At 41.5% G+C, this 21877-nt stretch overlaps 1 protein-coding gene across 2 annotated transcripts in view; it reads left to right on the top strand.

The window, feature by feature from the left end:
- Nucleotides 1-9504: 9504 nt before the first annotated feature.
- Nucleotides 9505-21877, top strand: part of STAB2 (stabilin 2) — a 166974-nt gene continuing 154601 nt past the window's right edge. For both annotated transcript variants that reach the window (XR_004286657.1, XM_032346573.1), the window contains exons 1-3: nt 9505-9769; nt 13075-13208; nt 15686-15801. Coding sequence is in view for 1 of the 2 variants with exons in the window: in XM_032346573.1 (XP_032202464.1) it covers nt 9692-9769; nt 13075-13208; nt 15686-15801 (328 nt within the window). In the remaining variant the exon portion in view is untranslated. The remainder of the gene's footprint in view (nt 9770-13074; nt 13209-15685; nt 15802-21877) is intronic.

The raw sequence follows: 21877 nt of genomic DNA, 5'->3' as shown, positions 1-21877 counted from the left end.
CAATGGTCGGCAACTTCATTCTTAGAATTTCTCAGGCCAAAAACGCGGGAGTCCTCCTTGACTCCTCTCTTTCCGACTCACCCACATCCAAACTATTACTTTTTTGACCCTCAGTGAGAAATATACCAAGAAGCTAACTCCTTCCATTATCTCCTCAGCTCCAACTGTTGCTCAGGCCACCATTTTGTCTCACCTGGCCTGTCCTACGGCCTGCTGGGAGGTGACCCTTGCCCCTCCCAGATCTATTCTCCACACAGCAGCTGGGATGATGGCTTTCTACAGAAGCCAGATTATGTCTTTCCTCTACTCAACTTCTCCAATATCATCCTCACTTAGGACCTTTACCTCCTGGCTCCCATTTCCACCCCCACATGAGGGCCTTTATATCTCTGTTCCCTCTGTGTGGAGTGCTCCTCTTGGATAACCACTTAGCAAACCCCCATCTCTTGGAAGTCCTTCTCACATTTCACCTTTACACTGTGGCTTACTTTCTGCAATGTTTCACTGCTCTGTTTAATTTTCCTAGCTCTCCAGAACTCCTTTCATCTATACAACTGCCTCTGTCTTGAAATTTTTAATTTTTTTTAAATTTAAATTCAATTAACCAACCCATAATACATCATTAGTTTCAGATGTAGTGTTCAACAATTCATCAGTTGTGTATAACACCCAATACTCATCACATCACAAGCCCTCCTTAATGCCTTAATTCTTAAGTGTTCTTTTAATAAGTGACCTTGCATTTGCATTTCACACAGCATCCCACAGGTTATGTAGCCACCCTTAATTAAAGGTCTCTACTTGCTTCCGTCTTCAGATTTGTAAAATACAGACAATAACAGTACCTTCCTCTTGGGAATTTTGAGAGGATTAAATAATATAGTAAGTGTTAAGTGCTGGGCATGTAATACTTACATATTCATTCACAACAATTTGATTGTCTATGATGCATTGGGCAATGTTCTAGCCACTGCAGAAATGCCTATGAACAGTCTCTGTCATGGACCTTACATTCCAGTGAGGGAACCACAGTTGCTATCACATGGAACAAGTACTATGTGGGGAAAAAACAGAGTAATGTGACAGAGTGGTTGGATGACCACATTAGCTTGGATAGTCAGGGGTGGCTTCCCTGTGGAGGCAACATTTAAATGAAAACTGAAGACAAGGGGAAAAAAACAAACCATGCTAAAAGCAGGGGGAAGAGTATTCCAGGCAAAGGGAGTAGCACCCCAAAATGCCAAGAATGGGAACTCACTTGGGGCGTCAGAGGCACAGAGTAAAGGCAGAGTGGGTGTTGCCGCAGAGAGCATCACAGAGTGCTCCAGGATGAGGCCAGAGGGAAGACTGGAGCGCAGACCCAGTAGAACCCAAAGCCACAGCAGCAGGTTGATTCTGGTTAGTGCTGGTCATTCAGGAGTTGTAAGCTGGAAAGGCCTGATCTTACATGCACGTTTGAAAGATGACTCTGACCGCTATTGGGAGAATGGGCCGGGGAAGCCAAAGGAGGAAGGAAGTGTGTCAGGTAGGTTGCAGCTCTACCACCATCATTATGGAAGCAAGAGATGAGGACGGCTTGAAGCAGGACCATCGTGGTGGAGATGAAAGGTGGTCAGATCCATCAGATCTGACCCATTGCAGGTGGATTCGGTAGGAATTGCTGATCTCAGCAGTGAGGAAAAGAGAAGAAACAAAAATGATTCAGGCCAGTTGAGCAGATTAGTGTTCATGATGATCACGTAAATACCAAATATGATGATATAAATACCAAATGATTCATATCAATTAATTAAGTAACCATGAATCCTCAAGAAGAATCAGGATATTCTCATGGGCTAACATCCCAACCAGAAAGGCACCTGGTTGAGCTCTGGTGCCGGTAGTGTCAGGGAATGTCAGTGGACAGACTGCCTGACTGTGGGAGAGGAAGAACCCTGAATGGGAAGTAGAGGAGGAAGCTCAAGGGGAACTTTGCCTACTTTACAGTTTTGCCGAAAGCAGGACCTGCTGACTGGTCTCTACAAAAAGGAAAAACAAAATTGGAAAAAAAAAAAAAAAAGTCTGCCTCATGGAAAGATTTAAACTAACAAAGGAAGAGGAAAGGGCCAGGAGGACAGGGATACATGTGTTTGGACACATCCCCCTCTTGGGAAAGCTGACTCCTGAAAAGGCCAGTATCTGATGAGTGTGCAGGAAGCCCTTTTGCCCTGTCAGTTCCTAATAACAACTGGTGCGTTCTATTTACCCTCTCAAAGCCCAGGGCAGAGGAACCAGGATGGGTGTTTGGGGCCAGGTAAAGGCATGGGCATTCATCCATCTGTTTGTTCAGCCCTTTCTGTAGGATGGGAAGCATTACGGGGAGGGAATGCCTGGGGCCCAATGTACCTGCTACCTGAAGACATAACATTTCTACCAAAACTGATAGCCCCTTGAACCCCAATACAATGATGTCCTTCCTGGAACATTCAGTCCTTAAGGAATGGCAATGTATTAAGGGTGCTTCTCTAAGAAGATTAAAATTTTAATGTAGAACACTAAACACGTATATAAATTAGGGCATGCTATGTGAAGTTGCTGGTATTAGTCTTTTTTTTTTAACCTAAAATAGTGACTATTGCATATGGTTCAACCTGATATCTGCCTTGGTAGGCTAATGAAATCACGTGGGCAAAATTCAGCCATGGCAATAAATCTTATCTTAAATATATCCCACTATCCTTTCTTTAAAATCCTAGAATGCTTCTGTTTCCTTTGAGAAAGTAATTTTGAGGGACTGGAGCAATTTGGATTACTTGCAGGAGAAAACGATTTAGCCATATTCCTCCGGGATGCACCCTGCTTTCAAGTCAACCACCAAAATGTTCAAGTCTTAAAGAAGTTTGGGGAGGTGCCTGGGTGGCTCAGTGGATTAAAGCCTCTGCCTTCGGCTCAGGTCATAATCTCAGGGTCCTGGGATCAAGCCCCGCATTGGGCTCTCTGCTCAGCAGGGAGCCTGTGTCCCTTCCTCTCTCTCTGCCTGCCTCTCTGCCTACTCGTGATCTCTCTCTCTAGTAAATAAATAAATAAAATCTTTTTAAAAAGAGAGAGAGAAGAAGAAGAAGAAGAAGAAGAAGAAGTAGTAGTAGTAGTAGTAGTAGTAGTAGTAGTAGTAGTTTGGAAGTGGAAAAAATTCCCTTGGGCTGAGAAGTGTGAAAAGAAATATTCCCAGTCCTGTAAATGTAGAGCTGGAGAGGGAGTATCACATCTTCCCATTCTATTACTTTATCACGGAGGTGGTATGTTTGCTCAAGGACAGGGTCAGTGGTTTGGGGCGGGGCTGGAGCCAGATCCTTGTTTGTCAAACCAGCTCTCTTTTCTGAACCATATATGTGATACATAGAAAGAGTGAGAATTTATGGATGAAAATCACTTCACTCATAAAAAAATAGAAAAATATTTAACATACTTGCAAGAATTTGATTTTGTAGATATCAAAATAGTAATCTAATAATAATAATAATCCAACAGAATAAAATGTGGAACACAAACCAAGGGGATTTCAGATGATTCATTTCGAGGAAGGTGCTATGGCAGAGCAAAGTGACACAAAGAGCAGGGAAAACTGATTCCATAAGAGGCTTAGAGAATTTAAAGAAAAAAAGGAGAATGTTTTATAGTGAAAAGAAGGGCCACCTGTACCCCAATGTTCATAGCAGCAACAGCCACAGTCACCAAACTGTGGAAAGAGCCAAGATCCCCTTCAACAGATGAATGGATAAAGAAGGTATGGTCCATATATACAGTGGAGTATTATGTCTCCATCAGAAAGGATGAATACCCAACTTCTGTATCAACATGAACAGGACTGGAAGAGATTATGCTAAGTGGAATAAGTCAAGCAGAGAGAGTCAATTATCATATGGTTTTGCTTATTTGTGGAGCATAAGGAATAACACAGAGGACATGGGGAGATGGAGAGGAGAAGTGAGTTGGGGGAAATCGGAGGGGGAGACAAACCATGAGAGACTGTGGACTCTGAGAAACAAACTGAGGATTTGGGAGGGGATGGGGGCGGGGGGTTGGGTGAGCTTGGTGGTGGGTATTAGGGAGGGCACATACTGCATGGAGCACTGGGTGTGTTGCATAAACAATGAACTCTGGAACACTGAAAAGAAATTTAAAAAATTTTTTTTAAATATTCTGAAGATGGCAGTATTTTAGTTGAATTATCTAAACTGCTTTTCTATACAGTTGAGAAAATTTCACTTCCATAAGTTACTCTGTCAATCATTAGTATCCGCCAAGCACTCTTCCAAATATTTGGGAATCCTTGTCCTTAAGGAGCATATATTCTAATTAGAGAGACAGAGAACTAACCATATGTACAGCAAATAAGCAAATTGTAGGGTGGCTTAGAAACTGATACATGCAAGGAAAAAGAAAAAGATCAGGATAAGAAGAAGTGGGAGTAGCAGGGTGGAAGGGATGCGTGTTGCAGTTTTCAATAGAGTGATCTACTCAGGTCTTATAGAGAGAGGGGGTTTGAACAAGGACTTGAAGGAAATGAAGAAGTTAGCGAATGGTCTCTTTAGGGAAGATCATTCCAGACCTAGACAAGCCACTAAGATAGAGGCAGGACTGGCAAGTGAGTGCTTCACCACATGCTCCATAGTGCTGGTGTGGTGCCTGATCCTAGCACGTGGTTAAGATCTTTCATATGGAATAGGGAGCCTTGATCCACCCAGTTTAGCCAAAATGTACTATGCCGTGTCCAACAAGGCCAGTAGACCATGCATATGCTCTGTTGGGAACTGTTGACCCAACCCTCAGTTCTGGTCCAAGTTATGCCTGTGGTTAATCTCAACCATATTCTTTATACTTGCTCTTCAAGACTTCTGCAACCAGAGCTTTCTTTCAGTGTGACAATAAATAGCACCCAATTCAGTTCAGCATTTTAATGACTGACTTAGGCGAACCACAGATAATCCACCCATGACCTTAGGCATCAGATATCAGGATGGCAGTCTACCCTAACAGGCAGATAGAGTGAGATTACCTGGCATCTGTTACTAGTTCATACTATTTCATTGACCCTGACTAAATCACTCAACCCCTTTATGCCTCCACTTTCACATTTACAAAATCAAAATTTGTATTCTTTGCCAAACCTATTTTGAAATAAGGTTTAGGTGAGGTAATATGTGCAAAAGTATGATGGAGGCAATAATACACGATGCAGTGTGGCTTATCCACTTCTATGTCCCCAGCCCAGCATAGTGTCTGACATTCCATAAATCTTTGTTGAATAAATGAATAGGTAAGTGAAATTTATAGAGTGATAACAATCAAGGGAAAAAAATCATCCTGTTAGATAAGACTCATGCCTACACAATCAAAGTAAAGGTGGGTATTTGGGATAGCTATCTCTATATAAATCAAGCCAAATAAAATATTTAGACTTTCACTTGAAGATTTTTTAAACAGAAGTTATTTCAAAACATGATTTAAAAATTATAGACTACTCCCAGTTTAACTGAAGTCTTTTGATCCATAAAAACACAAGATATTCTTCCCTAAGGCAGGGAAGGGAGAAGGACAAAGGAAAAAGAATTCGTTATTGCTCAGCAGATCAGTACAAGAAAGAGATTTTTTTTTAAATGAAGACAAACATGAGTTCCTTTTTAATCATTTATATATTTGGAATATAAATAGCTATTGAATTGTTTCAATGTTACAATAAGATGTAAAGGAGAGAAGGAAGTATTTTGTATGCTGGCCAAGATGCTGTGGGTGCCAAAAATTCTGCCCAATGAATACATAGACACACCCACACAAAAAACATCCAGGTGAATGGAACCCCAAACTATTTGTTTAATAAAACTAGATTCTGTTGAAAATTCTTACTCTACATGAAAACCACATGCTCAGGCAGAGAAATCCATCTCTCCTACCAAGACATTATCTTTAATGGTAAAACTGAGATTTAATACTGTGAACCAAGATTTTGAAAGCCTGTTTTGTTAGTCTTATTTGCTCCACATTGGTCAATATCTAAATTTATCAAGGACCACACTAGATAGAGAGGACTCAGTTGGGATAGGAAGCATTTCCAAAGAGTTCTCACTGATTTCTCCTACTGGAAGTTTTCAGGGAAATATGATTATTCTTCCTTTTTCTAAATCTTTACTTCCCAAAGTAAAAATTCAGAAAGGGGAAAAATTCTAGGAGCTGTTTGATTTGTGAAAGTATGTGAAGCAACAGTTTCAATTTTCTAGACTGGTACTCAAGAAAGATCAAAACCCAGCTGCTACCCTGCGATCATTTTCTTCTTCCATCTAGCAAAAACTGCTGAGAGAATGAAACCTGAATTCTAACCAGAAAATCAACCTTAAATCCCCTATTTCTGCCCTTTTTTCCAGAAAAGCAAAAAATACAATAGATCCCCATATAAACTGCTAGGTTTGTCCTACTTCAGAAGCATTAACTTTTGCTCCATTGGCCACCTCACAAGGTCCGTAAGAACCTTGCTCAAGATTCAAGAACAAAATCATGTCACGTGAATGCCTCAGCATCAGCCTCTGACTCCATACTACCTAGGTTCAAATCCCTGTTCCGCCACTTACTAACCTTGTGACCTTAGACAAGTTACTCAACCTCTCTCTGCCTCAGTCTCATCTGTAAAGTGGGGGTGGTGATAAGATAATGATAATATGGATGTCATAGACTCATGGGAAGATTAAGTAAATTGAGCTAAATATTTTTCAAAATACCTGGCACATATAAAAGCTGTGCTTGGGTTTATGATGCAGAGGAGGAGGATGGTGATGACAGAGACGATGATGATGAAGGTGATGACCCCCTTCTTGGCATGCAAACATGAAATGCTTTATTACTCAAAGTGACCAAGGACTGAAATCTCAGTAGCAAGCATGATGTAGAGAAAAGAGCTGTTAAACCCTAACAACCCAGAATCCTGGGGCCACAGAGGACACTGTCACCCAGGAAGGGTCTCAGCTCATCTTCTGCATTTCCCAATATGGGAAAACTGCAGATTCCAATCCAGCCATGAATCTTCTCACTCAAGAGGCAACCAGCCCCTCTCGAGGTACCACACTGAGAACAGATGACAGGAACAAAGGACACGTGTGCTAATCCAGGAGGACCAAGCAGGAAGCTGTGAGAATGCAGAAGGACGGTGCTTGAAGGAAAGCAACTCCTGCATCTAGAGCAAGTGACAGCAGCACGTCAGGGGATACTGGAAGAGAGCAAAGTTTGCTGATTAAAAACCCTTGTCTCAAACCAATTCTGAATGGTTAGAGAGACTGAGATTACAACAATCTGCCAAAAAGAGAATATGGATGGCAGTTGAGAAAATAGACACTCCTCACTAAGGGGGAACACAACACACTGCTCAACAGAACTGGGGTGACTCAGGACAGAGGAAATCCAGACCCAGTTCGGAACTGCCCTGGGAGAAGGGTGGAGATCTGTGTAGCTACTGTTTATGACACTGGCATATTTTAACAATAAAATAATAATGGTTAAGCGTAATGGAACACCCTATGTGTTGGCACCATTCTGAGCACTTTGCTTGTTAGTTGCAGGAACAGGTGGTGGTAGGGGTTTGAAATAACTTGAAGAACCTCTGTTTGTAGCAATCAAATGAGCATAACAGAAATAAAATTAATTAATAAAACTATTCAGATAATTTCTAAACAAAGCTGGGTAAGTTATATGTATTTTTTAATGCAACTAATTAATGTAGCATAGGGATTTTAGGAAATGCAAGTATGGGTTCATTTTATTATCTCCCCAGGGACCTAGCCCATTCCAAGCCCCAGATATTTATTTATGTCCTTCAGAGAGAAAAGAATCAGAAAGAAGTTTCTGACCTCTTTCCCTGGTATAAAGGAAAATGAAGGCAACACACCTTCTATAACGATAAATCTCAAGATCTCATTGGCTTCATCAATAATTGTTCGATTTTCCTCAAGCAATAGTCCCAAGCAAGCATCTTCACCCAGGAAGATTTGAAAACTATTTGTTCTGAGCCTCACACCCGGAAGTTCTGATTTGATTGTTCTGGACAAGGGTCTGACATTGGGGAATTTCTTCTAAACTCCTCCAAGTTCCTAAACCAGGACTGAAACGCCCTGAACCAAGGGATTATAAGGACTTCTTCATCTGGCATCTTCCATCAAGACCTCTGGGTTAGAATCTGAAGAGCCTGTCTATACAGGAAGTTTGGAAGTTTGTTGGATTCCTGACCCACATAATGTAACACTGTTTCCAAAATTCAAAGAGAGAAAGACTTCAGGGGGAGAAGAGGCATTCAACCAAAACTAGTGTCTGTAACACATGAGTCTCTCTGTTAAGTCAGGAGACTCATCTCCTATCTTGTTGATAAGCCCAGACTATATCCTTTCTGGTTCTGAGCCTGACACTTTCCCATCAGGTCAATGAAACTGGAGCACCACCTCCCACCTGTTTTTGCATTAAATAGTTATTGTTTTAGGCAATAGAGGGTAGTGGTTAACAGTACTGCCTCTACGGTCACAGTTTGAAAACTGGATGCCCACCTACTAGCTGTGTGACCTTAGAAAAGTTGCCAAACCTCTCTGACTTAATTTACTTATCTATAAAGTAGGGGGAATAATCCTGTTTCACCAAGAACTGTGAGGATTAAAAAAGGTAATCCATGGAGAAGTCTAGCATAGTGACTAGCATATAGTAAGTTTTCAACAAATGTTGACTGTTACTATTTGTTTTTATTATTTTCCAAATGCAGGTCTCTGCCCTAGGCTCTCAGATATATAGAGAAGATGAAGGCTTGCCCTCATCCTCAAGGAATTCACAACTGGGCATGAGATATAGCCATACAGACACATGGGCTATTACAGATTGGACTGGGCTTTTGTAGTATTATGTGCAAAATGCCAGGAGAGTTTCCAAGGCAGTATTGAGGGGCAGGACAGGAAGACTTCCTGTAAGAGGTGACATTTGAGCTGGGCCTTGAAAGGGAAGATGAGACCTACAGGCTCGGTCATTTGTCAGGACATGACATGGAAGAGGGTAAAGGATGAGTTGAAACCCCAACTGTTGGCAACTACAAAGAGACATGTTTTTGCAGTAAAGCTTGCCAGCCATGCCAAGTGAGGCCACCACTCTCTCACAAGTCAAGGCCCTGAGTTTCTGCAACATTCCCTCTGTGGGATCATTCCCACTTAGGTGACTCCCACAAATACTGCCTGGTAGCAAGCTTGGGACTTAGGATTCTGGGACAGAGGCCTTCAGTTTTCCATGGTGTGGTCATATACATGTTGGCGGGGCTGTGGGTCCAGGAGGAGGCAGGACCAGAACTGGGATAGGCAGAGCAGAAGGAGGCAGGAGCTTGTTCTTGGGAGTTTCATAAGGCACAAAAATTCCAGAATGTGTCTCCGCCTCAGCCTCTTCAGGATATCCTGTCATTCAACCAAGACATATATAGAGTTGAGAGTGACCGATTTCATCACGACCTCTGGATTTGCCACTTTTCCTGTCTTGAGGCAGTTCTCACATATCATCGGCTTCATTTCAGGAAAAAGGGGGGAAATAGTTTAAAAGCAAACACTGAAATGAAAGAGAATTCACTAGGAGTTCATCAGACTACAAGAGAATAGCCGAGTACTTCTGACAAGTGCCTGGCATCAGAAGGAGCAAACAGGCTCTCACCATGCTACAAAATCTCATACTTTTTCTTCTTGGATTTGTTGTACACAATTCCTGCTCCCCGCCTGAAACTACAGACCAGGTAAGATGACACTTCTAAGTTTGTTATTTTTCAGGTTCCTAGTGTGTTCCAAGTTTTTTGCTTCCCTCTGTTGCCATGGGTAAAGAGTACATTCTGGACTTTATATAATAAGGTGAAAGCCAGTGGGGAATCTGATCCTAATGGTGCTGCGCAATCCCTCTAAAGGCGTGCTCATTCAATTGGTTCTATTCTCAAACCACACTTGCTAGGAGCTCTGATTTAATGCTAACGTTCCTCTTGCAACTGCTGATGTTGGTATCCTGGGGTTGGGGGAGGAGTTGTTTGTTTGTTTTCCTTTGTTTTAATAGTCTTATCGTTGTGTCATTTTGAATATAGGAGATAACAGTGGTTGAAGAGAGATGAATAGAGAGGTGTTCTGGGGAATTCCAGGTGGAGTGATGTCTGCTTGAGAAACGCAGTATTCCAGAATGGCCCAGGAACTCATCCCTTCTATTTTCCACAAGTTGTCCTAGAAGTACCCAGGGCAGTCTTGCCGGCAGCTCCCGTGAAGGACACTGACATGCCAGTGTCTCGAGCAGGCTCACATGTGCTAATAGAGCATGTCGGGTATCAGAGGTACAGCAAGGTCAGCCTAAACCAGGGGTATGAGCAAGGCAGTCTGTTGATTCTAAGATGCAGTGCACAAGGCATGATTTCTGCTCTACCCATCATAAAACTTAAACATGACGTTACATGTGTACCAGGCAAATTTTTATCGGTGCCGACTTGATGCCAGTTGGCAGTGCTCGGATGATGCTTTTCACGGAAACACTGGAAGATAGCGTCACCGTCCAGTGTTTCAGCTCAGAGGTTTGAGTGTGGCGAGCTGGACCACTGGCCCTCGTTCGTTTAACAAATATTTCTGAGGACCAGTCCCCATGCTCCACAGCCGACTAGATGTTCCAGCTTGAGCAAAATAGACAGTCTCTCTCAAAACTTCCCTTTTTCCCCTTCGGTGCTCCACAGCCAGAATAATCATGCTCCTCATCGCCACCACCAGCAGCTTCAACAAGTGCCTGCTTTAGTGCGGAAATCAGACCTCAACTGGTGTGTGTGGTTTTTTTTTTTTTAAGATTTTATTTATTTATTTGTCAGAGAGAGAGAACACAAGGAGGCAGAGTGGCAGGCAGAGGCAGAGAGAGAAGCAGGCTCCCCACTGAGCAAGGAGCCCGATGCGGGACTTGATCCCAGGACTCCGGGATCATGACCTGAGCTGAAGGCAGCGGCTTAACCCACTGAGCCACCCAGGCATCCTTCGACTGGTGTTTAAGGCTGAGTTTACTTTTCAGAGGAAACCGTAAGAGAGATAAAATGACCCATTTCATTTGAGCAAGACAACTTGGAAGCAAGAGATTTCTTGAAAAGAGACTCTTAAATCTGGGCTTTTAAGCAAGAAAAGAAAAAGTAATGTCCTTCCATACACTTATCTAAATGGGAAAACCTAATATAAAGAAAATCCTGCTTTTAAAAATCTGAAGGTTCCATGAACCATTAAAGGGAGTTGATTCAAACTCTAGCTAAGGGTGGCTTTCATTATTATTCCAGAAAGAAAATTCCAGAGATATTTTGGTTCATAAAGATCACCAAATGAAAGCTGCCCATACAAACAGATTTTTTTTTTCTATTTGCCTCTGTAGAGCGTTCAAGGAGGAGGAATAGCTAATCAGGGAATCCAAAAACCAGTAACCTACAGTGTGACCTTGGCAGGATCACTGAACCTCCTCTTCCTTTGGTTTTCTCCCCCCCTAGAATAGGCATGATGAAACCTGCCCTCCTTGTCTTCAGCATGGTCAAGATCAAATAAGATGATGCCCTTGGAAGTATGTATAACCGTAAATTTCTCTATAAAAATAAGATTTCTTCTTGTGCAGCCTTTATCCATTTCAGTAAACTCGGAAGTAATTATAATGTTCCCACCATCCCTACCTAGTGCTGAGCTTGTGCTGTTTGGGGACAAGAATTAAGTAAGAAGGAGTTTGGGGATAAGAGTAAGTAAGAAGGAAGAGACATGGTCCCCTCCCACAAGGGGTTTTTAAACGGAAAGAAATGACAACAATAGGTTTTCCACTGGCCAAACACATGAAGAGTAGAAGTTGAGAAAAGGAAGAGAGGGGTGTATGGTTTTGTGGAAGTGGCATTGTTCCACAGGGCCTTGAAGGATGAAGCCAGGAGGGGAGGGACGCACGTTCCTATCAGGAAAGGCAATAAACAAAACACACAGGTGGGGATGGAGAAGCATCACAAGAACTAGCATTTACTGCCTATGACCTTCCAGATCCTGGGCCAGGCAATTTGCATGTGTTATTTCATTTAAAGGTCTCAGGAACCTGGAGAGTGGTGACCAACACCTCCCCATTGCAGAGGATGGCAAAGGTTAGGGAATTCATTTAAGACTGTACAGTTAGCAAGATACAGTGCTTGATTCCAAGCTTAGGTCTTTTAACTCCCAGACTGAGTCTCTCTTCATTGTATGAAGCTGCTTCTTAAACTTGACGGAAAAATGAGGGAGACTGGAAAGAGGGGACCAAATCTGTTCGGGAGGACCAGCATCGACCTCATGGACAATGAGGGATCCTGAAAACAGGGCCAAAGTGGGTCTGCATCCTTCATTTTAGCCTCTGATTCTCTACTGCCTAATGTTGCTAAGCAACAGTTTCTAGGGAGTCTTTTGAATTTCCTACAACTCATTCATTCAATCAACAAATATTTACTAAACACTACTATGTGTCAGACACTGATCTAGGTGCTTAGGGTATACTCAAGGACAAAAGAGAAAAGGATCACTGCCTCCTGGAACCCATATTCTAGCTGAACTATAATCAAAAGATTGCAAACATCTTTGGAGCAGAAATTATATGCTTCATGGCATTTAGTGCCCAGGCTAGACTATTTCCAGAGAACCAGTGCTGAAAGAATATTCTTGAGACCTGTTTGTTGATCTACAACGAATGGACCCTACATAACCACTTTAAAATTATACTCTATAATATATTTCAGGTTTCTCATTTGGGCATGTGTGTGTAATCATGTTACCTTGCTTTGCTGAATGTAATGATGTTACCTTGCTTTAGATCAAGGGTAGACAACAGGTACAAGCAGCCTCCTTCCTACCCACAGCCATGGCAGACATTGCTTGTTGATCCCAACACTCTCTCTAAATGAGGCTGAAAGTAACTAGTTGGCCATTACCGATCAACCTTGTTGCCATCCCTGTCATTCCACCGACTTGAAGCCAATGGGGAAGAATGACCAACCAAGGCTCTGCCAATGGGACTTGATTTTTTGATTTTTTTATGTTTTCACAGGCAAAAAGATGTGATAAGAAATCTCTGCTTACAATTAGAACTGAGTGCCAGTCTTGCTCACTGAACTTGGGAATTCAATGCCCAGATGGTTACACCAAGGTTACCAATGGCTCCGTGGGCGTTCGAGATTGCAGGTATTCACAAGAAAATAAATGTGCTCGGGTCTTGAAATTTAAGGGATTGCTAATCCAGATTGAAACTTCCCATCTCAAAAACTACAAAGCATTTCCATAATTTTCTCTTATTCTAAGACTACATTCAGTCTACTCACAATTTACAATCTTGAACCTAAAAAATATATTATTGATTCACATTTTAACAAAAAATGGACCATATTGCCTTGCATATAAACATTCTCCCTTCATCTTGATCATCTTTATTTTGAAAATATGGGTTTTGTTTCATTTGGAGAGGGTGCTAGTCAGAGCATGAACTAAAATGCCATGGGTCTGACAGTCCTTTTACCAACTAGCTATGGATCCCGAAACCGATTAGAACCTGAAGAGGGAAGACAAAGGAATTGCAGCTTTGTGCATTTTATGGGAACAGTGCATTCCTGAAATCCTCTTATGATTCAAAACTTTGATAATTCAAGGCTAAGCCTCACAAAGGATGACGAGCGTTTTCACTTTCTTGCTAATGGAAGCAATCATACAACGCAAATGTAAACAATGTTTTATTACTCAGTCTACTAATTTAGACGTTAGATATCTCTCAATCAGTTCATTCTTAATTCATTAGTATTACTTTTTACTTTTACAAAATAAAAACTAAACACTATTTCAAATTCATGTTTGCTTAATGTGATCATGATATATTCTAAAACCAAAGTCATCAGTTTTAACAAAAGGTTCCAAATACTAACTGACCTAGAATTAGCAAATATATGCGACAGTTGACCATTCGGGTACCAAACTGGGCACACATCTGTGACCAGATTCTCTTAAAAAGTATATAGAAAGATGTAGGATTCAAGGTTAAAATTATGTGGTGACTTCATTGAGGACTTTCTTATACTGGCTACTTTTTTCATAGCAAAGTGGACACTTGGTTATATCCTTCCCACCTTATCATCACCTTCCAACACACACACACACACACACACACACACACACACACACACGATAAGATTATTGCTCTCTGTTTTAGAATTGAAGACTTTAGAATTGAAGACTTGGATCTGTCATTCATTTATGCTGAAATAAATCCAACGTTGGTTCTTTGTTTCTTTTTTAAAGATTTTATTTATTTATTTGATAGACAGAGATCACAAGTAGGCAGAGAGGCAGGCAGAGAGAGAGGAAGGGAAGCAGGCTCCCTGATGAGCAGAGAGCCCGATGCAGGGCTCGATCCCAGGACCCTGAGATCATGACCTGAGCCGAAGGCAGAGGCTTTAACCCACTGAGCCACGCAGGTGCCCCCCCCACAAAGGTTGGTTCTTAAGGGGAAGTTTGGTTGTACCCTTGGCTCCCCCTTTTCCCGTCTTTGTGAAGAGATGTCCCTGCCAGTATTCTCAAGCTTCCAGAGGAATTGTCACCTCTGTCTTCAGCTTGACTGTCCATAAAGCCAGTAGCTCAGGGACTGGATTAGAAGTACAACCTTGATTTTTAAAAAATAATAATAAATTAATTAAAATAAAGAAAAATAATAATAAATTAAAAAATAAAAAAGAAGTACAACCTTGAACTCACCATCACACTATTCTTAACAGTCTAGTTGAAAGAAATGATATTCTGAAGGATTGTCTCTGGATATACTAAAGCCAAAACCTGGAATAAGTCATCCATATGGAGATTCCCAATGGTATTTAGCCTCCACAGAATTGCTGCTCCAGATCAGAACCTCAGATGGTATACAAACTGTTTTAAGAAATTCATCACTGGGGCGCCTGGGTGGCTCAGTGGGTTAAGCCGCTGCCTTCGGCTCAGGTCATGATCTCAGAGTCCTGGGATCGAGCCCCACATCGGGCTCTCTGCTCAGCAGGGAGCCTGCTTCCTCCTCTCTCTCTGCCTGCCTCTCTGCCTGCTTGTGATCTCTGTCTGTCAAATAAATAAATAAAATCTTAAAAAAAAAAAAAAAAGAAATTCATCACTACATCTCCCTTGAGGACACGGTGGCAAATCTTGTCCATTATATTATACTGCCTCTCACAAGTCTACATCTACAGTATCTGAAAAAAAAAAAAAAATGCTAAACCTAAGCAGTTGGTTCATTTTAAATCCAGGGATCCCATGCATCACAGAACTCATGATCTTTTCCTTCTTGCATTGGTGGCAACAAGTGTGAGGTGCGCCTCTAGCATATGCCTAGAACCTAACACTATTTCCGATCTACTAAGCTCACTTCTGACGTCACAGTAGATATTCTACCTTCATTTGCATTGTGTTCTGATTTTTTCATCCATTTTGTACAATTAAAGGTAAATCATGATTAAGTTTTGTTCTCCCTAAATAAAAAAATGAATTCAATCTTTGTTTATATGTTTGTTTGTTTGTTTTAATATAGGCAAAGTCTAAAGAAAGACCTAAGTAAAAATCCGGGCTAATCCCACTGCCCAGAGTGAACTGCATTGTGCTGATAACAGGTTTATGTCTTCTCCTTCCCCTCCAAGGTACATCTTTGAGATCAGGAAGTACTCGCTGTCTCTTCCTGGATGCCGCCATATCTGTAGAAAGGACTATGTCCAGCCTCAGTGCTGTCCAGGCCACTGGGGCCCAGACTGCATGGGTAAGTGGCATAGAGCTTTTCTTGGACTTTGATACTTGCTTCTCGATGTCCCATTTCACAGAAAATCGAAAGGAAGGAAGTCCGATAAAAGGAGAGTGTCAGCACCTTTTTCTAGAAAGTTCCATTTCAGTCTATATGTAGAAAAGTCTTTCTTGCTCTGTCAGCTTTTATAAACAAATCTGCTTTCCTCCAATTGGAGGTCTCGCTTTACAAAATGTCCTTACAAGTCAGAAAAAGGGACAATTGAAAGGATGTCCATTTTTATAAAAAAGATAAGGGACCCTAGAAAGGATGTAAGAATGCTGGGATACTACAACCCCGAAAACAATTTTCTTTAAGAAGAAATTTTATTATAGCATCTCAAAGACCTTAGTTACTGTTTGGCAACACAGATAATCGTTAAATCTACTAAAACTCTAGTCTTTAGGATGGAATACCAAATTCTATGATGACTAGTTCCACTGTAAGAAAGACAAAGATGTTATATAGTTAGATTTCTATGGTCGAGCCCAGCATTTGTCAGCTAAAATTGAACCTCTATCATGATTAAAGATTAAACATTCGAATAGTGGCTGAGTCCTTGCTATGATATGCAAATTATGTGAGATCACTTTTTTCCCTTGGAGAGTAAAGAAGTCAAGCATTTTAATTCATGCATTGTCCATTTGTTTCCTATTTTCTAGATATAATGAAACATATCCTTAAGAATCCACTTAAAGGGGAACCTGGGTGGCTCAGTGGGTTAAAGCCTCTGCCTTCAGCTCAGGTCATGGTCCCGGGGTCCTGGGATGGAGCCCCGCATCAGGCTCTCTGCTCAGCAGAGAGCCTGCTTCTCCCTCCCCCTCTGCCTGCCTCTCTGCCTACTTGTGATCTCTCTCTCTCTGTCAAATAAATAAATAAAATCCTTAAAAAAAAAAAAAAGAATCCACTTAAAGGGAAGGGCACATGGGTGGATCAGTATGTTGAGCATCTGACTTAGTTGCAGCTCAGGGTGGTGAGATCGAGCCCTATGTCAGGCTGCTCACTCAGTCTGCTTAAGATTCTCTCTCCCTTTGCACCCCTACCCCAGAATCTCTCTCTGTCTCTCTCAAATAAATAAAGAAAAGTTGTTTTGTTTTGTTTTTCAAAGAATCCACTTAAGGGGAGAGATTAGTTCTCTTTCGCTTTTTTTTTTTAATTAAAATAATACAGGCAAAGGGCACACAGCCCGTAAAATTTAGACAGACATAAAGACAGAAAAAACAGTGACTTCTTTCAGTCACACATAGGAAATCCTAAATTGTTTGGCTTATTTCCCTGATCTTTTTTTTTTTCAAATGGCTTCTAAACAGTCAAAACTTTCTTGTACATACAATGTTGAAACCTGCTGTTTTGTGTTTTTTGAACTAATGATTAAATAAATAATAGCTTCCATTTATTCAACATTGCTAACACGCAGTACCAAAGAGATACTTGGCTTACATTATCTGATTCAATTCTTTTTTTTTTAAGATTTTATTCATTTATTTGACAGAGAGAGATCACAAGTAGGCAGAGAGGCAGGCAGAGAGAGAGAGAGGAGGAAGCAGGCTCGCCGCTGAGCAGAGAGCCCGAAGTGGGACTAGATCCCAGGACCCCGAGATCATGACCCGAGCCGAAGGCAGTGGCTTAACCCACTGAGCCACCCAGGTGCCCCTATCTGATTCAATTCTTAAAACAAATCTTTGAGCTAGACATGTTTATCTCCATTTTGCCTATGAAAGATCAGATATTTAAAGATTATCTCTTACCAATTTCTTTTGGCTTGATAAATAATAAAGCAAGTTCAAGTTCAGGGATGCCTGTCACCAAAGTCTGCTGTCTTTCTACTCTGTCCCACTGTCAGAGCAGAGCTTATAGAAGAAAAAAGATGCATCCCCTGGGTGATTCATTCAGTTGTGCATCTGACATTCGATTTCAGCTCAGGACAGGATCTCAAGGTCATAAGCTCGAGCCCCATGTCAGGCTATGCACTCAGCATGGAGTCTGCTTGAGTTTCTCTCCCTCTGCGACCCCCCTGCTTGTGTGCACTCTCTCTCTTTCTCTCTCTCTCAAATGGATAAATAAGTTAAATCGAAAAAAGAAAGGAAGAAAGAGAAAAAGAAAGAAATGGGAAATCCTCCAAATGTGTTTCTAACTTCTCATTTGATTGGCAAATCCCTTTACCCGTCCCAGTCAATGACCGGGTTATGCTCCTTGCACTGGAAAGGTCAAGGTTTGGGTTCACGAAATCCTGACCTTCTCTCTATTGACCTCTCTGTCCTCAGTTTCACCCCAGCATGTGGACACTGTGTGAATCTGAGTTTGTTACAATGGATTCAAGAGATTAACTCACCCTTCCATATTTCAAAAACTTTTTTAGCACCAAATGTGGTCACAATTACAACCAGTTCTTGTAGACATGCTGATATAATTCAAAAACTTTTAGATTTGCTTTTCTCTTTTTAACCCATGAGAACTAACCCAATGCTGTTAATGATCAGAAGCCTGTAGAAAAGAAAAGGCTTTGTCCAAGATATAGCAACAAAAGTCAGTGCATGCAACGTCAGGGGTAACAGACCACAGCTCAGAGAGAGGAAGGAGCTAGTCCTGTTCCCATATTTAGGCTTGACTCTAGTCCCAACATTGGGCAAGTTACTACCTGCCATGCCTCAGCTTCCTTAGATGAGGGTCAGATGGGGGTCCAAAGTCCCACTTTACAAGACCATAGCCTAGATTTTAAAACATTCATGTAGATGAAAAATACTTGACAGAGTGACACCAAGAAAGCACTTTAATAATGTTTTAGCAGTGGGCGCCCTGGGTAGCTCAGTGGGTTAAGGCCTCTGCCTTCGGCTCAGGTCATGATCTCGGGGTCCTGGGATCAAGTCCCACATCGGGCTCCTGCTTGGTGGGGAGCCTGTTTCTCCATCTCTCTCTGCCTGCCTCTCTGCCTACTTGTGATCTCTGTCTGTCAAATAAATAAATAAAATCTTTAAAAAAAAATGTTTTAGCAGTAAATGAATAAGGGAATAACAGTCAAAACAAACGTTTGGCAGTGAAAGCCAAATAAAGTGACATTTTCTCTTTGAGTCCTTCTTAAATATGGGTAACTCCTAAATCATGAGAAGACAAATAGGATTCAAAACCTTCAGTGGGCTTCATGACATCTCAATGTGCTATGCACAAATGGGGCAAGGCTCCTGTCTGCGATCCAGTGTGCACGATTCCTTGAAGGGCCAAACATTTCCTTCTGCTAGGTCTGGAGGCCAGAGAAACAAAGTATGTGGAAAGCAGGGACTGGACAGTCTTTCTGCTGTCCTCTTGTTAGAGCAAAAGGACATGTCCCTTTATCTTCATCTTCCAAACATACTAAATGTCTCCAAAGGCTTCCTTCCTTTAGCTCAGGAAGGAGATAAAGGCTCTACTTAGCTGTATATTTCACCTCTCACATTTTGTAGTGATGACAAGTGAGATCTTGCCTATCACTTTACATTTCCGGAAGGATAAGGCCATTTTGGAGCTGCTGACGTGTGTCCATACATCTTTTTGAGGAAGTACAAGCTTTGGAATGGCCTTCTTCCCAAGGCCATTGTGGTATCCAATTCCTTTCCAGTGCATCAACAAATACATTCATACTTGATACCTCTGGGCTACTTTTAAAATTGTTTTAATAATGCCTCATTCCAATTAGAAAATAACTCTGATCAATCCCCCCACACACAAAAACAAAATTAGAAAACACCCAAAAAGCACAATGAGAAAAAATTGCTCATCATCTTCTAAAATTAAGAATAAGGCATGGATCCTCACTTGAGTGAAAAAAAATATGTCATCCTGACATATGAAAGGTCTTTCTACCCAGATTTAACTTGTTTCTCCCTCATTAGAACTCATACTGCTTTATCAGATCAGCAGACAGCAGTCTTTGCTAATTAGCAAACAAACATATTTTTTAACATTGAAATGATCACATTTGAACAACTAATAGCCTACGTGAGGGGAAATTGATTTTTTTTTTAAATTTGGACATGCCAGTTCTCTTGATTTCACCATGAACTTTAACTGATCTGTGCAAACAACTCAAAGTAATGGAAAAAGAATGTGGGCAAAGGGGTTATACAGAACCGGGATTGCCGCCAAAACAATCTGATTATTTCAAAGGGAAATGGTCTAGATTCTTCTTTTTGAGGTCGATGTCATCAAATTCTGCCCATTTTTTTTTAATTTTTTATTTTTCAGCGTAACAGTATTCATTATTTTTGCACCACACCCAGTGCTCCATGCAATCCGTGCCCTCCCTAATACCCACCACCTGGTACCCCAACCTCCCACCCCTGCCCCTTCAAAACCCTCAGATTGTTTTTCAGAGTCCATAGTCTCTCATGGTTCACCTCCCCTTCCAGTTTCCCTCTACTCCCTTCTCCTCTCCATCTCCCCTTGTCCGCCCATTTTTTTTTTTAATAATATATTACTTATGCTTTCCACATCTCTTTCTTTCCTGTTGTACATTTTTTGCCGGTCGCTGCTCAGGTTGCAAATAACAGATTTCTGTGGGCTTGAAATTGGTCTTGTACTCATGTTCCTTTTGGTTTTGACTGAGAAATAAAGCTGAGTTTACCTGAGGAACCTAATTCACATCAGCTTCCCAGGAGACAATTTCAGCCAGAGCTATAAGTGGAATACCAGGACATGGTCTCTGCCTATCACTGTGAGCCAAGCTTTTCAACAACGGTCCTAGCATGAAGTAGGCACTTCTAGAGTTCATTGGGAGATAAAGTAACAGGGAGGTCTTTGGCCCCTTGCTGCTGGGATGTTGATTATCTTCCTTTAAAGAAACAGAACAGCTGATGATTTGCTGACAGCTTATAATGGGTAAGCCTCCTGCGTGAGCAAAGTCACAATGCAGGAGACCACCAGGGTAGCAGTAACTAAAGGGAAATGGGATAATGACCTGAAATCTTTTTATCAGCTACTTGAGCCTCACAATGTGTCAGAAATGTGCCCTGATAGCAAATTCTGTAATATCCTTTCGAGCACGGTTGCTGAGAACGTCAATTTTTCCGTCTTTCTACTTAATGGGGGCCTGAGGTGATAGAAAATGATGTGAGAAGCAGGACTAAAACTCCCACTTTTGCCTTAGAAGTTTTACTTAAAAACCAAACAATTTGTTTCATAGATTTTAAACTTAAACCATTCAATCTAGGGCATAAAATGAGGAGTCTTTGTGCCCCCACATCCCTGCTATCTTTTTCTCAAAGTTCCTTCCAGTGTTGACCAACTCCTAAAAAAAAACAAGCATTTATGGAGCACCGATTGTATGCTGCTCATAATCACATATCTGATAAGCCCAGTGCCTACCCCCAAAGGGGTTACAGATTAATATAAGAAAGAGATACAAAAGCAGATGAGGAAAAATAATCATACCTGAGAGCCCAGTGGAGGACCTGAGGGATTTTGAGGAGTTTTGCAGCTTGCCCAAAGGCAGCCAGACTAGGAAAGAAGCCGATCTTACTGCAGAGTCCCGGCTCTAACCCGCTACTCTCCCCTGCTTCCCCAAATAACAGCTGGTTTTGCCAAGTCAGCTGCTGGCAAGGCGGTCTGCCTCTCTCTAGCCTACTTCTAGAAAGCTTGCTTCCACCATCAGCTAGATGCCTGTCACTGCCTAGAGTTGATTCCATGACACGTGAGCTCCCCTTGGTTCTACCCTTTAACTAAGAGGCCATGGGGTTTTGCAGTAAGATGGAACACAGACTCTGAATCCCTATTGGCCTCCTGTCCCAGCATTTACTGCACTCTGGTTCTGAGACCCACTCTGTACAGCTATCAGATTCAGCAATTACAGGGTATCCCGTTAAATTAATTGCAAATAAACAACAAATATGCATACAGTATTTAGGGCATGCTTATTCTAAAAAAACTTCATTGTTCTATCTGCAATTGAAATTTAACTGGCATCCTACATTCTATCTGGTAAACCTGTCTTTCGGCCTCAGTTTTCTCATCTACAAAATGGAAATAATGATGCTAATAGGCCTACCTCCAAAGATCGTGCTGAGGATTAAGTGAGCTAGTATCT

Source organism: Mustela erminea, chromosome 6 (genome assembly GCF_009829155.1).
Source record: "Mustela erminea isolate mMusErm1 chromosome 6, mMusErm1.Pri, whole genome shotgun sequence".
Taxonomy (NCBI): domain Eukaryota; kingdom Metazoa; phylum Chordata; class Mammalia; order Carnivora; family Mustelidae; genus Mustela; species Mustela erminea.
The sequence above is the reverse complement of the archived record's forward strand: the minus strand, read 5'-3'. Positions and strand labels throughout refer to the sequence as shown.